Here is a 14,492-nt window from a genome sequence, read left to right as displayed (position 1 = left end):
TCATTTTGGGGAGAATGAGCATTTGAACAATAGTCGGTCTTCTAATCTATAAACATGGGATGTCTTTCCATTTATTTATCTTCTTTAATTTCCTTCATCAGTGTTATGGGGCTTTTAATGTAGAAATCTTGGTAAAATTTATTCATAAGTATTTTTCTTTTGTTGTTGTTATTATAAATGAGATCTTAAAAAATTTCCTTTTAGACATTTTGTTGTTAATGTTAATTTTTTGTATGTTGATTTTACATCCTGAACCTTTTTTTCCATTTAAAAATTTTTTAAAATTGATTTTTTAAAAGTAAATAACAGCAGAATGCATTACAATTCTTATTACACATATACGGCACAATTTTCCATATCTCTGGTTGTATATAAAGTATGTTCACACCAATTCATGTCTTCATACATGTACTTTGGATAATGATGTCCATCACATTCCACCATCTTTGCTAACCCCCTGCCCCCTCCCTTCCCCTCCCACCCCTCTGCCTTATCTAGAGTTGGTCTATTCTTCCCATGCTCCCCCTCCCTACCCCACTATGAATCAGCCTCCTCATATCAGAGAAAACATTCAGCATTTGTTTTTTTGGGATTGGCTAACTCAGTATCTTCTTCAGTGCCATCCATTTACCTGCATTGCCCTGATTTTATTCTCTTTTATTGCTGAGTAATATTCCATTGTGTATATATGCCACTCATCTACTGAAAGGCATCTAGGTTGGTTCCACACTTAGCTATTCTGAATTGTGCTGGTATAAACATTGATGTGGCTTATCCTGCATCTTTACTGAATTCATTTATTAGTTTTAACAGTTTTTGTTTTACTTTGGGTTTTTGTTTGTTTATTTGTTTGTTTGTAGAAATGTTAGGCTTTTCTACATGTAAGATTATGCCATATGCATGCAGAGGCAATTTTACTTTTTCTTTTACCTTTATTTCTTTTCCTGTTTAATTGCTCTGGGAAGACTTCCATTACTGTATTGAATAGAAACGATTAGACTCAGCGTCCATTGCTTATCTTAGAGGAAAAACTTTCAGTTTTTTACAGCCGACTATGATGTGGGCTTTTCATATATAGCTTTTATTATATTAATGTACATTTATTCTATGACTAGTATGTTGATTTTTTATCATGAAAGTTGTTGAATTTTCTGAAATGTTTTTTTTCGTCTATTGAGATGATCATGTGATTTTTATACCTCACTCCATTAATGTGGTATTTCAAATGAATTGATTTGCATATGTTAAACCATCCTCGCAAGGGACTTGAATAAAGATTTCTTCAAAGAAGACAGGCAATTGGCTTACAAGTATTTTAAGAAACTCTCAATATCACTAATCATAAGGGAAATGCAAATCAAAACCACAATGAAATATCATCTCACACCTGTTAGAAGACTTGTCAAAAACAAAAACAAAAACACAAAAACCCCAAAAAGGTGATAAGTGTGGAGGAGACATTGGAACTCTTGTATGCTGTTGGTGGAAATATAAAATGGTCCAGCCACCATGGGAAACAGTGTGGTGATTCCTCAAAAACTTAAAAGTGCAACTATCACAGAATCCCAAACTTCCAATTCTTATTATAGAAATCCTAAAGAATCAAAATCAGCCTCTTAAAGAGATATTAAAACTCCATTGTTTATGGCAGCATTATTCACGATAGCCAAGACATGGAAGCAACCTAAATGTTAATCAATGGATGAATGGATAAAGAAAATGTAGTATGTACATACAAGGGAATATTATTTAGTCTTAACAAAGAAAGAAATTTTTCAATATACAACAACCTGGATGAGCCTGGAGGACCTAATGCTAAGTGAAATTAGCTAGTCAGAGAACAAATATTGCATGCTTCCACTTATATGAGATATCTAAAATAGGCAAACTCATAGAAATGGAAAGTAGAATGGTGACTGCCAGGGCCTGAGGGAGTGGGAAATGGACAGCTGCTCTTTGATGCAGAAACTTGCTGTCATCCAGGATAAAGCTGCTGTACAACATCGTGTTCGCAGTTAGCAACGCTGGCCTGGGCACTGAAAATTTTGTTAAGAGCAAAGACCTCATGTCACATGTTATTACATGAGAAAAAAAAATACAGGCTTTAAAGTGTTACCTATTTGTATGTTTATATAACTGTGCATGCTTTTTGAATATATACAGATAGGAAATATTAGCAGATCCTTTATTATTATTGGTTACAAAAATAGGGTACTAAAGGAGCAAAATTAGAATTTGGGTCTTGCATGTGAAATGACTCAGTTGTTTTACATCCAGGTAGTACAGTTCTTTTTTTTTTTTTATTTACTCATTTTTATGTGGTGCTGAGGATTGAACCTGTGCCTCACGTGTGCTAGGCAAGTGCTCTACCACTGAGCTATAGCCCCAGCCCAAGTTCTTTTTTTTTAAAAACCATTGTGAATGTGAAGTGCTTTTTCACATATTCTTAAGCCATTTTGTTAGCAATTCCCTTGGGTAGTCCTGACCTAATTTTATTTATTCATATTTAAAAATGTTATCACAGACCTATATTCACCCATAAAATACCTACTACTCCAGAACTGAAATCTGAACGCTAATGTAATTGTCCTCATCTGGTAAGATACAAATAAGCATGTGAACTTAGGGCAGATGTACATTTGGGGAAGTCTGTGAATTTGGAATGCTTTGGAAATGAAGAGTTTTCTGACCTTGACAAAACCCATGGCAAAACCCTATGACATTGGTTAAAATAAAAACCTCCAGCTGCTTTGCTGTTACTAATGAAATAGCTTTAATAAAATTGTAAAGAACATTATTCAAGCACAGAGACCTAGAACCTCAGAGCAATGCTTTAGCTGACCATTAAGCTAAACAAAGCATCATTAACCAAGATAGTTGCTCTTATAATCTCATAGAAAAGGGATGTCTTGGAGGAATTCAAAGAGGCTATTTTTAACTATCATAATAAACCCCTGATTCAAAAAAAGGGGAAAGAGGAAAATTACGAAGCCAAAAGTTTTGGATCCTGATTGTGTGCTCAGAATGACTGACTTATAATGTCAAGTAATTTAAAATGGATCTTAGCAAAAATGCTTTATGAGGTTACTCATTATAGCAAGGATAAACTGGCAACAAGATAAATCAGCATAGGTGGGGATAATTTATTGGTATTTCCAAAACACATCTTACTGTCAACAATGTGGTCCTAATAAATCTAAGTGTAGGATAAGGACAAGAACTAAGATTTTTTTATTATTTTTTTTAGTTGTAGATGAACACAATACCTTTATTTGTTTGTTTATTTATTTATTTATTAGTCATATTTGGACACAACATTTTTATTTCACTTGTTTATTTTTGTATGTGGTGCCGGGGACCAAACCCAATGCCTCATGCGTGTTAGGCAAGTGCTCTATCACTGAGCTACAGCCCCAGCCCCAAGAACCAAGATTTTGAGGACCCTTCTAACCTCTAAAAGCACTTTATACCTTCTGCAATGAATTTTAAACATGTTTCTGATTAGTTTCTGTTTTGGTACTTATTGCCCTCGCCATGCCTTAAAGTTTTTCCTTGCTGGAGAGCTATAGCTCTAAGTGTGGTTAAAAGTTTTTTGATTTTTTTTTTTTTTTTTTTTTTTTTTTTGCTGGGTGCAGTGGTGCATGTAATCCCAGCAGCTCAGAGAGGCTGAGGCAGGAGGATGTGGAGTTCAAAGCCAGCCTCAGCAAAAGTGAGGCACTAAGCAACTCAGTGAGACCCTGACTCTAAATAAAATACAAAATGGGGATGGGGATGTGGCCCAGAGGCCAAGTGCCCCTGAGTTCAATCCCCAGAGTTTTTTGTTTTTTGTTTTCAATGCTGGAAATTTCCATTTATCTCTCCAATAAGACAGAGACACTCAGTTTACTGGTATTGTTATTGAGGAACTCTGTAGTTTGTCTTTTACCCCCAAACTTTACTCCCTTATCATTGACAGTCTTCAGGAAAAATAGAACTGATAGAATTGTAAAACTAAAATCAACAAAACAACCTTAAACTCCTGTGGCCTAAAATATTACCATTAGTTTTAATGAGTACAAGATCGACCTTCTCTGGGGCCCACAGATTATCTCCTTATGAATTAATAACAGGCTGGTCTATGTATTTGAAAATTTCACCCCCAATCTTAGATCCTATGTGATTACAGTGAAATTGCAAGGAAAATAAAGAAATTGCAAAGGATGATACCTCTATCATTAATAGATCCAAACTGCACTGCCAAACTGCCTGCCTATGATCTACAACAGGAAATTCAGTGTTCACGAAATACCTGACAAGAACTGCCCTTTGAGTCTCATTGAAAAGGATTTTATCAGGTACTATTAACAACTGATAGCATCGAGACTCCAAAGTACTGATTCTTAGGTTAATGGTTCTCAGCTAAAAAAAAAAAATATATATATATATATATATATATATATATATATATACACACACACATACATATATATATACTACTAATGCACTCATTCCATTGGAAATCTTTGACTGAGATTCTTAGAATCTTCCTAAGATGCTTACTTCAGAGGTGACAGCTTCTGCCCCAGATTTTCAATCAAGATTAACATTCCTATTCAACTCCCTTTTATGATTTCATCTTTTCATCCCACTTTGAAGCCCTCTAAAACCTTATCTCACATATCTTCATCCTTCTCTTTCTCAACCCTTGTATTCTGCATCTACCACTTAAGAGAACACAAAGCTTTCTTGTATGTTTCTCCCAGAGTATTGCTGCCATTCTAACAATTGCTAGACCTATCACTTTCTCCTGAGACTGCTGACAAAAATTTAATAGCCGTTCTTTTAAAAATTTCAGAAAGAAACTTTCCTCTCACAGGTTCCGTGTGGTAAATTATGTTTCTCCCATATCATTAATTCCAACCTGCACTCTTGCAGAACTCAACATTCCTGCTGAGATCATTACAGTCCTATTGGCTAGACCAATCGATAAGGACTCATATTGAGGCTATTCTGGTTGCTACAGTTGTTTGCTTTCTCAAAGACATCTCACTTGTTTTGCAGGAACTGCTTAGTTCCACTTAGGGATTTTGTCCATCTCAAGGGATATAAAAATGATCCATTCCCTCTGATAACAACTGATCCTCCCAGTGCAATCTATGTTCCACTAAGATACAACGTTGTGTGTGACATCAGGCTTACACCTTCTCCTGAACACTAATTTACCCCATGGTTCCAACTCCTTGTTAGAGATGTGCAGTCATTCAAAACTACCATTTCACTGATAATCAAGTTTACATAAAAAAGGGTATCTAGAAGCCTGCTCCCTGCAAAATGAAGCAAGCAGATATTTGGGAGAACTTCTGGAGTAGGGGATTAGGTGATTGCTTTTCATACAAACTACAGGCTACATCTCTCACAGTGGGAACAGAAAAACAAGACACAACAGCAAAAATTGGCAGCCTTGAGTGGAGAAACAGACAATAACAGTGGGAGGCATTAATTATCCACTCTAATGATGTGTGGGACAGGCAGAAAGAAAATAAGCAAGGAGAGGACTTGAATAACAATAAGCCACCTAAAAATCAACAGACATGAAGAATACTCTTCTCAACAATCACAGAACACACTTTATGATGAAGGGAACCACTTCCCAGTGTCCCTAATCTCAATGCTCCCTATTGGCTTTCAGAGACTCTTAGCAACCCTTGGGATGATCCTCCTGGCTCCTGGGACCCACCTTTGAGAGCCTGCTGGTCTAGTACTTCCCTTTCTTATATACAGCTGTCCTCCTTCTGTGAAGGGGCCTTTGTGCTCTGAGACCCATCTTACCTGCTCCTCAGAATCCTTGCTCTGGCCAATGTTAAGTTTAATTTGTGTTAAGCTACCTCCAAGCATAATGAATTGCAACCTAACTTGTTTGTAAACAAACTGCAACCTACCTGAGAGTGTATTCTTTTGATAGGTAGTTGCATTTCAGCCAACCGCAACAGCTGAGATTCAGTCAACTACAGGTGGCCAACTCATAAGACCATGTCCTTACAAAGCAAATGCTGAACTGGGACCAATTAAATTGTTTTGTATTTCACTTCCATTTTCTCATGATAAATACTGCCTTGCCTACATTGCTGGGGTGGGGGTGCTCTCAGCCTCTCCTGATTCCAAGTGTTGCCTGTTCATAATTCATTCTGTGCTAAAACTCTACTAAATTTAATATATCTAACATTTTTTCTTTTAACACCAGCATGGTCTGCACTCAGCCTCTTTCCTCAGTTTATAAAAACACCAAGACATGTCTCATATTTTCAAAACATCCTCCCTGTAGTTCTTGTGTGACTTCCAGTCTCAAATAGCCAAACTACAGGCAACTTGAGGGACTGTCTTATCCATGGGGCCTATCTGTTGTAGGAACTCAACAACTATGTGTGTGTGTGTGTGTGTGTGTGTGTGTGTGTGTGTATGTATGTGTATGTGGCGGTGGGTACTGAGGGGTGCAAGGAGTGCTCTACCTCTGAGTTACATCCACAGCCTTTTAAAAATTTCATTTTGAGTCAGTGTCTCACTAAATTGCTGAGGGTGATCTTGAACTTGTGATCTTTCTGCCTCAGCCTCACAAGCAACTGAGATTATAGGCATGTGGTTGACATTTTTTTTTAAAAAAAGGAGTGACCAAATAAATGAATACTAATGTAGCAATGTCTGTTGTTTCATAGTTATTCTAATTAATGTTGGCTTTAAAAATCATTTTCTCAGTTGAATCTGGAAATTTTGTCTTTCCAAGGTCAAGATGTATAAAACTTTTGAAATGATACACTTAATATATGATAAGAACTATAAGTATAGTCACACTGTCACTTAACCACATTTTGGTCAAAGGCCCCATGTATGAAGGTGATTCCATAGGACTATAATGGAATTTAAAAATTTTTATTGATTAGTGATGCTGTAGCTCTCTTAACATCATGGTACAATGCATTACTCATTAATTAACAGTCCCTCCAGTTGACTGTAGTTTGGCTATTGAAGACTGGAAGTCACTTAAGAACGACAGGAGCAGGTGTTTTGAAAATACAGGACATTCTTTAGTGTTTTTATAAACCAAGAAGGAGAGAAGTTGAGTGTAGGTCATGCTGATGTTAAAATAAAAATGTTAAGCAAATTAGATTTAGCAGGTATAACCAACCTATTGTGCTGTCAACTATATGAAAGACTAGCACATACACACCCACGGTGATAGCCTTGGCCTGTAGTCCCAGCTATTCCCCAGGCTAAGGCAGGTGAAATGCTTGAGTCTATCAGTTTAAGACCAGCTTGGTCAACATAGTGAGAATGTCTCAAAACAACCCCCCACCTCAAAAAAAAAAAAAAAAAAAAGAGCACATACAATGTACACAGTACATAATACTTAATAATTATATTAAATGTTACTGGTTTATGAATTTACTATGGTCAGTGTAGATTATATTCTTCCAGCTTACATAAAAAATGTTAACTGTAAAACACGATGTTATCCTAGCAGCAGCCTCATTCATCTCATGTTCTCTCCTCTTGATTGAATCAAAAAGGCCACCTCAAGTAACTGACTTACACTATCTAGGTCTGCACAAGTACGCTATGATGTTCACACAATAAAGACTTTATCCAACTCCGTTAGGTGACACGTGGTTATTGGTAGGACTAAGCCCTAGTACCATCGTCTCACAGTGTGCAAACCTAGAAAAAAAATTCACTTTGAAGCTAGAGGCCGCTACTGAGGCAGGACCCAGACGGGTCTGCGAGATCGGTCTTGTCTCAATGGTGGAATGCATTTGCAATAGGGATTCATGTCTCAACAATCCAAATCAGCAAAACGTTGCAGACCAAGGCTTGTATGACTTAATGAGGGCGAAGTGCCAAATTAAAACTTTCGGGTGGGAGTAGCACTTATGGCCTGATCCTCCCACAACCTGCGGGAAACCGACAATCCAGGGGCTGAGCTTTGCGAGGAGGGCAAGGAAGGGAGAAGGGGTACTCAGCCATTCACCAACTACCGCACTCCCAGCGCAATGCCTACTCCCCACGAACCCAGCAGAGGGTAGGGCTGGGAGCCGCTGGGCGGCGCTGGAGGCGGAATTGGATCTCATTCTTTACGGATTTGAGCAAAGCGGCCCCTCGGGTGTGAGGGGCGGGGGGAGGACCGTGCGTAAGAGGGGCGGGGCGGGACCGGCCACCAGGGCCCGCCCCCTCCCTTGCCCGGCGCCAGCAAAAAGTTACGGCTCAGCCCCACCGAGGCCAGTCGGCTCCCCACAACACCCGCACAATGCCCATGATACTGGGTTATTGGGACATCCGCGGGGTGAGTTGGCGGGTGAGAGCGGGCGGGGCTGCGTGGGCCGGAGACGTGTGGAGCAGAGGAGGGCGGTTTCTAGGAGACGAATCCTCTTCAGGATTTGCTGGAGTCCCCTGCCTGTCTGTCTGAGGCGCTCTCCTCACACAGTGAGCTCCAGAGTGCGCAAGCTCGCGGGAGGCGGGTGGTGTTAGGTGTGGGTGGGAGGTTCTAGTGGAGGAGGTGAAATCAGGGTCCCTCCATCTCTGACCTCTGCCATGGCCATCTCTCCCAGCTGGCTCATGCCATCCGCCTGCTCCTGGAATACACAGACTCAAGCTATGAGGAGAAGAGATACACGATGGGGGATGGTAATGTCACCCGCCTGTTTGGCCCCCTGTCCAGCTCCTGCTGATCGGTGCTCTGAGGCCCATGGCCTGGCCACCTGTTGCTCAGCTCTGCAGAACTCCTCCTGGTGCACTTGGAGCCTGCGCCCTCCCAGAAACCTCCTTGAGGGTGCAGTTTGGTCTTACAAGGCAGGACTCAGGGAGTGGAGTGCTGGCTCCTCCTCTGTGATCTTGTTGGGTTCCCCTTAGCCCTTGTCTGAACATTTTGTAAGCCTCAATCATGTTGGATTCATGGCCCTTAAAAGCATTCATTACTCCCTGTAATCTTGGAATGTGAAGTGGAGTGTCTGAGATTCCAGATCTACCCTGTTAGGGGTCTTGCATCTGCCTCCTTGGGAGGGTGCGGGGAAGGAGTGTTAGACTCAGGGGAGGTTTACTTTCACATCATCTTCTCTTCCACAGCTCCGGACTATGACAGAAGCCAGTGGCTGGATGAGAAATTCAAACTGGGCCTGGACTTTCCCAATGTAGGTTCAGAGGACGGGGGTAGTTTGGGAAACTGAAAGCATCCCTTCCTCATCTTTATGCCCCAGTTTAGAGTTTCGAGATCAGTGTTTCTGTTCAACTACTCTCAATTCTGTGTGTCTACACTGTCTTTGTGTGATGGTCTGTGTCCCAGATCATGCACTTATTCCACAGTGTGTTTGTGTAGTGATTACCATGGGCCAGGCGTACCAAGTACCAGATCTCCATGTCCCTAACTTAGGGAAGGGGAAGTGGGTCCTTGCATCTCACCTGACCATCCCTGGTTGTCCATCCAGCTGCCCTACTTGATTGACGGGCCTCACAGGATCACCCAGAGCAACGCCATCCTGCGCTACATTGCCCGCAAGCACAACCTGTGTGAGTGGGGCTGGCTGCAGGGTGTGGGGGATGGTGGCCATGTCCCTGGCTTGGCTGGGGTGGGAGGCTGAAGGTGTGTCTCTATTGTGTGTGAGGCAGGTGGGGAGACAGAAGAGGAGATGATTCGTGTGGACATTTTGGAGAACCAGGCTATGGACATCTCCAATGAGCTGGCTAGAGTCTGCTATAGCCCAGACTTTGTGAGTCATCTGCTAACCACCCCTACCCCTACTGGGCTGGACCCGGCAGGATTTGGATCAGGATTCTGGACTCCTAGAATCCCCTCTAGATGAGTCTTGTTTCACTTTTGAACTCCTTAGTGCTGCTTATCCTCCGGTACATTCTGCGTGCTTCTGTCAGTGTCCCTCCTAACATCAGATTGTGTCAAATGAACACTTTTATTCAATCCCCACCATTATAGGGTACAGTCCAGACTCCTCAAGGTGGACATTTACTTCCTAGAGCATAAAGTCAAATTTTGGAATTCTTTCCACTTTTCATCTCTGCCCTAGGCCCTCTCCCAGCTGGTTTACATCATGTGTCTTCTCATGAAATGCACATACTTAAGTCTATGAGAAAAGGAAGTACAAAAAGATGGATTGTTACAGAACTCTTGAGTTTTGACCTTCAACCAAGTGTTTCCTAGCGCTGTCTCCTTCATACCCATATAAATAAATTTTTCTATTAGGCAACTAAGCGTCAATCAGAGTTTCCTCTCCTTCCTTCTTATCAGCCTCAAATACTCCTTACTTTATGGGAAAAACTCAAATGTGTATTTCATTCTTCTGGAACCTTCTAGGTAGAACTTTCATCATTTCTCCTGGGCTCTTTCAGTTCATGCTTCTTTGATACCGCCTAACATCTGAGTTCAGAGCCTGGCAGGTGCTCAGGCCCTCATGGGTCAAAAACCACAGGAGGTGGTTGGTGATAATGTCTCGTTGGAGATAATGTTCTATTCTTCTTTGATGTTCTATCATTTCTAAAGGATGGGGTCAGGTATCCTATAGGAATCAATAAATGCCAATTCATTAAATAAAAAAAAAACTGGATAGTGATTTAATCCCCATTTTAGGTAAGATGGTTTCTCACTTGGGGCTAGCTGGGGCCATGAATAGCAATGTTGAGCCTTATCACTCTACCAGGGAACTTATTTCTTAGGATAATGACAACTATTTTCTGCCTCAGGAGAAACTGAAGCCAGAGTACTTGGAGCACCTCCCAGAGGTACTGAAGCTCTTTTCACAGTTCCTGGGGAAGAAGCCATGGTTTGTTGGTGATAAGGTAAAAACAAAAGAATTGGGACTTTTCACCCTTTCCAGGGTACAGAATTTCATGCCCACTCATCCTTGGCTTTCTGCAGATCACCTTTGTGGATTTCCTTGCTTATGATATACTTGACCTGCACCGAATATTTCACCCTAAGTGCCTGGATGAATTTTCGAACCTGAAGGACTTCGTATCCCGCTTTGAGGTGATTCCTCCCACCCTCTTTCCTCTTGGCTATCAACTTTTCCTTCTCTCCCCCCACTATGTTTTCTTAGTCATGAAGCTAATTGAAGAAGAGAGAGCATTTATTGAGCACTGGCTTTGTGCCAGGACCCGTGTTTATCACCTTGCATCTATTGTTCAAATATATCATTACAACATTCCTGCAGGGTACATAAAATTATCAGTCCCTCTGGACAGATAAGGAAACAGAGTGTAGAGGGTTAGCCATTTGCTCAGGGTCCCAGTGCCAGTAAAGGCTGTGCTGGGCTCCATGTCAGCTTGTGGCTCCTGAGGACACCAGTCAGTGGATATATTTTGTGCCAGAGGCAGAATTTTTTGCACCAGTTGGACCCCCATCTGAGGACACACTGAACGCCAGAGCTGAAGTTGGTGCTGAATTGGGTACATATACGGGTATCTGTGTTAGAGGACTTTATCCTGAAGTGTTCTATGGTGTGGGACTTTCCTTTCCTCTCCCTTGACCTCTTTCTTCTTTTCAGTGTTCTAAGTGTTCCATCTGCGAAATGGGGCTATACCCTTATTTTTCACTCATACACTTATTTTCCGTGAGGGTTTCCTCCATGTGAGGTCTGCTGTCAGGTCCCGTAGGGCATGCAAAGATTCCCCATGCCCAGACTGAGTGGAGCAGGGAATGGCAGGTATCAGACTATGAGGTGTCCGTGGTACCACTTATGTTTTAGGAAGCACAGCCTGTACCTCACCTTAGAGCCAATCATGGGTCACCGCAGGTTCCCTTGTTTTTCACCAAAACAACCTCTTTAGCAGATTCAGTATTTTAGCCTTTCCCCCTCCTTGTCTAGAAATGCGCTGTCTCAGCTAGTTGTTACCAGTTCTGGTTTTGGTCCAGGCTGAGTGGCTTTGGGGATTGTGTAAGGGCTGGATTAAGCCTGGGAGTGAGGAGTGTAGGAAGCTGAGGGCTGTGGCCTGAGCCCAGTGTGGGCTTGATCCTTTGGGCACAGCAGCCCTGATTTGCACTGAACCCCTTAGAAAGCGTCTGTGCAGTCCCTGTCCTCTAAAGAAGGCCCACAAGCACACCAGGCTTTTATACTGCCTGGTCCCGTGTAGTGGGGCTAGAGAAGAGGTAGTTTGGAACACAGTGAGATTGGACTCAGGTACAGGGTGGAGAAGCTTGGACTTTCTGCTTCAGGGCAGTGATTAGAGTTGTCCTTTCTTTGTGGGTCCATTTCCAGTTACATACTATCATCCGGGTTTTGCTGAGTCACTGGGTGAATCATCTTGGACCTCTCCCAAGCTGCCCTGTGTCATGCTCAGTCCTTCTTCTGTGTTCAAGGAGCAAGAAGGAGCCTCCTGTGAAAAAGGAGATTGTTTGTGCAGATAGTGGGGACAGGACCTCTGGTGGGAAGGGGAGGTGAGGAGTGCAGCCGAGAGAGCACAGAATCAGAGATACACAGCCAGGCTGCATCCAGTCTGTCCCACTTAGTAGCTGTGTGAGCATGAGGAAGTCGACTTAACCTCTCTGAACCTCAGCAGTCCTGAGTTCTGTTTTCTCTCTCCCACTTGCAGGGCTTGAAGAAGATCTCTGCCTACATGAAGTCCAGCCGCTTCCTCCCCAAACCTCTGTACACAAAGGTGGCTACATGGGGCAACAAGTAGGGCCTTGAAAGGATAGGATCAGGGAGTGAGGAGCCTGTTCTCTTCCTGCTGCCAGGGCCCTGGGAAAGGGCCAGACCCCCTGCAGCTCTGGCACCATCTTCTCATTTTTTTCTCTTCTGTCCATCCCCCTATCATACCCATGGCCTTATTGGCCCTCCTTTCTCCCTCTAATCCTGAGATGGGAATTTGGAGATACAGAAAAAGAAAGACTGAACGAGTCTCAAAAGAAACTCCAAAACACCCACGAGCCTTTGTGTCCTTAGCACATGTCCTTAGCCCATGTCAGTGACCCATGCCCTTGCCCGCAAATAGTTACATGAGGGCAGTATACAATTGGTAGAAAAACTGGCGTGAAATTGTGTAAACCTGTCCTGGCTCTACCTGTCGTCCAGCCCCTAAGTGCTGTCCTGCTCTAAATTATAGCACCCTACACCAGGGAGTTGCTGTCTGTCCTTCTGGAGATAGAGTCCCATGATCCCTTTTGAGGGCCAGTCCCCAATGACCTGAGTACCTCTTACTAGGCCCTGTCTCCTAAGGTTCCACTACCTCCTGATAGTGCCACCCTGATGACCAAGCCATGAACACATGAGCCTTTGAGGGACATTCAGGATCCAAACTAAAGCAGAGGCATTTAGGGAAGACTCAGGTAAGAGATACTGTTGCTTATCAAGAAAGTTCTCTTACCCAAGAGCTGTATTTCTAGAAACTTATATCCAAAAATGGTCAAGACTTCAATAGATGTTTCTCAAAAATGAACATTCTAATGGCCAAGAAACATAAGAAAACATGGTAAACACCATTACATAGCAGAGTAGTTATAAATACCATATACATCCAGGTGTATACTCACTCAGATGGCTGACATTCCTTGGACGGACAGTAGTTTTTGAATTTATGGATTAACTGTAACTCTCATACATTGCTGGTGGGACAACCACCTTGTAATGGTGGCAACGACATCTAAACCTAAACATGCAAGTACCTAGGACCCAGGATCCCTCCCAACAAGAACGAATGTTTTTGGTCTCCCAAAAGACAATGTTAAGACATGTGCAAGAAGATTTGAAAGCAGCTTGATTTTAAATAGCCCACAACTGACCTCAACTGAAGAATGGACAAATAAACCATTTTATTAATATAGTTCTACTATTCTTGTTATGACATGGTACGCTACGTTAAAAATAAATGCGCTAAGGCTGCGCATGACAACATGGATGAGCCTCGCAGACGTAATCTTGAGTAAAAGGATCCAGACTCAAAAGTACCAGTGGTATCATCATTATATTTATATAAAAATGGAGAACAAGGAAAATGACTGCGTGGTGATAGGTGTCTGGTAAATGCTGACCTTGATGGGGTGGAAGCTTCCTATTGAAGGGAACTTGTAGAGTGCTGGAATGTTCCTTATCTCAAAATGGGTGGTGATTACATAAAGTAGACATATGTCAGAATCTATAGAGGTATACACTGGTGATCTGTGCATCTCAGTTGTACTTCAGTGAACAGTACACATATCCAACATACATTATTTGTGTTTGTGTTCACCATCTTCTCCCTCATGGAGGGAAGAAGTCAATGGCAGGAGGCCATGTGTTTTTCTCCTTGTTCACTGGTATAATACCCAGAACAGCTTCGGAACATAGCAGGTGTTCATTCTATCTTTAGTGGCGCCACTTCAAGTTCTCCTTTGATTGACGCTCATTTCTTTGGATAGGTGAGATTAGTGTGTACATGCACTCTCAATATAGTTTGTCTAGTCATTCTCATGCTCTGGGAGGCCACCATGCCTTGTGACCTTTCCTGATCGGTTGAGGCTCTGCCGGTCACTTCCTGTGATC

At 42.1% G+C, this 14,492-nt stretch overlaps 1 protein-coding gene across 1 annotated transcript; it reads left to right on the top strand.

The window, feature by feature from the left end:
* Positions 1 to 8,153: 8,153 nt before the first annotated feature.
* Positions 8,154 to 13,794, top strand: GSTM4 (glutathione S-transferase mu 4). The gene is made up of 8 exons (XM_081306872.1): positions 8,154 to 8,311; positions 8,577 to 8,652; positions 9,091 to 9,155; positions 9,450 to 9,531; positions 9,631 to 9,731; positions 10,717 to 10,812; positions 10,892 to 11,002; positions 12,565 to 13,794. The coding sequence occupies exons 1-8, from the start codon at positions 8,276 to 8,278 to the stop codon at positions 12,652 to 12,654; spliced, it is 657 nt and encodes a 218-aa protein (XP_081162998.1). The 5' UTR covers positions 8,154 to 8,275; the 3' UTR covers positions 12,655 to 13,794.
* The last annotated feature ends 698 nt before the right edge of the window (positions 13,795 to 14,492 follow it).

The sequence above is a fragment of the Spermophilus citellus genome, assembly GCF_964194105.1.
Source record: "Spermophilus citellus genome assembly, chromosome: 9".
Taxonomy (NCBI): Eukaryota; Metazoa; Chordata; class Mammalia; order Rodentia; family Sciuridae; genus Spermophilus; species Spermophilus citellus.
Note: the sequence above shows the minus strand (reverse complement) of the source record. Positions and strands in the feature narration are given on the sequence as shown.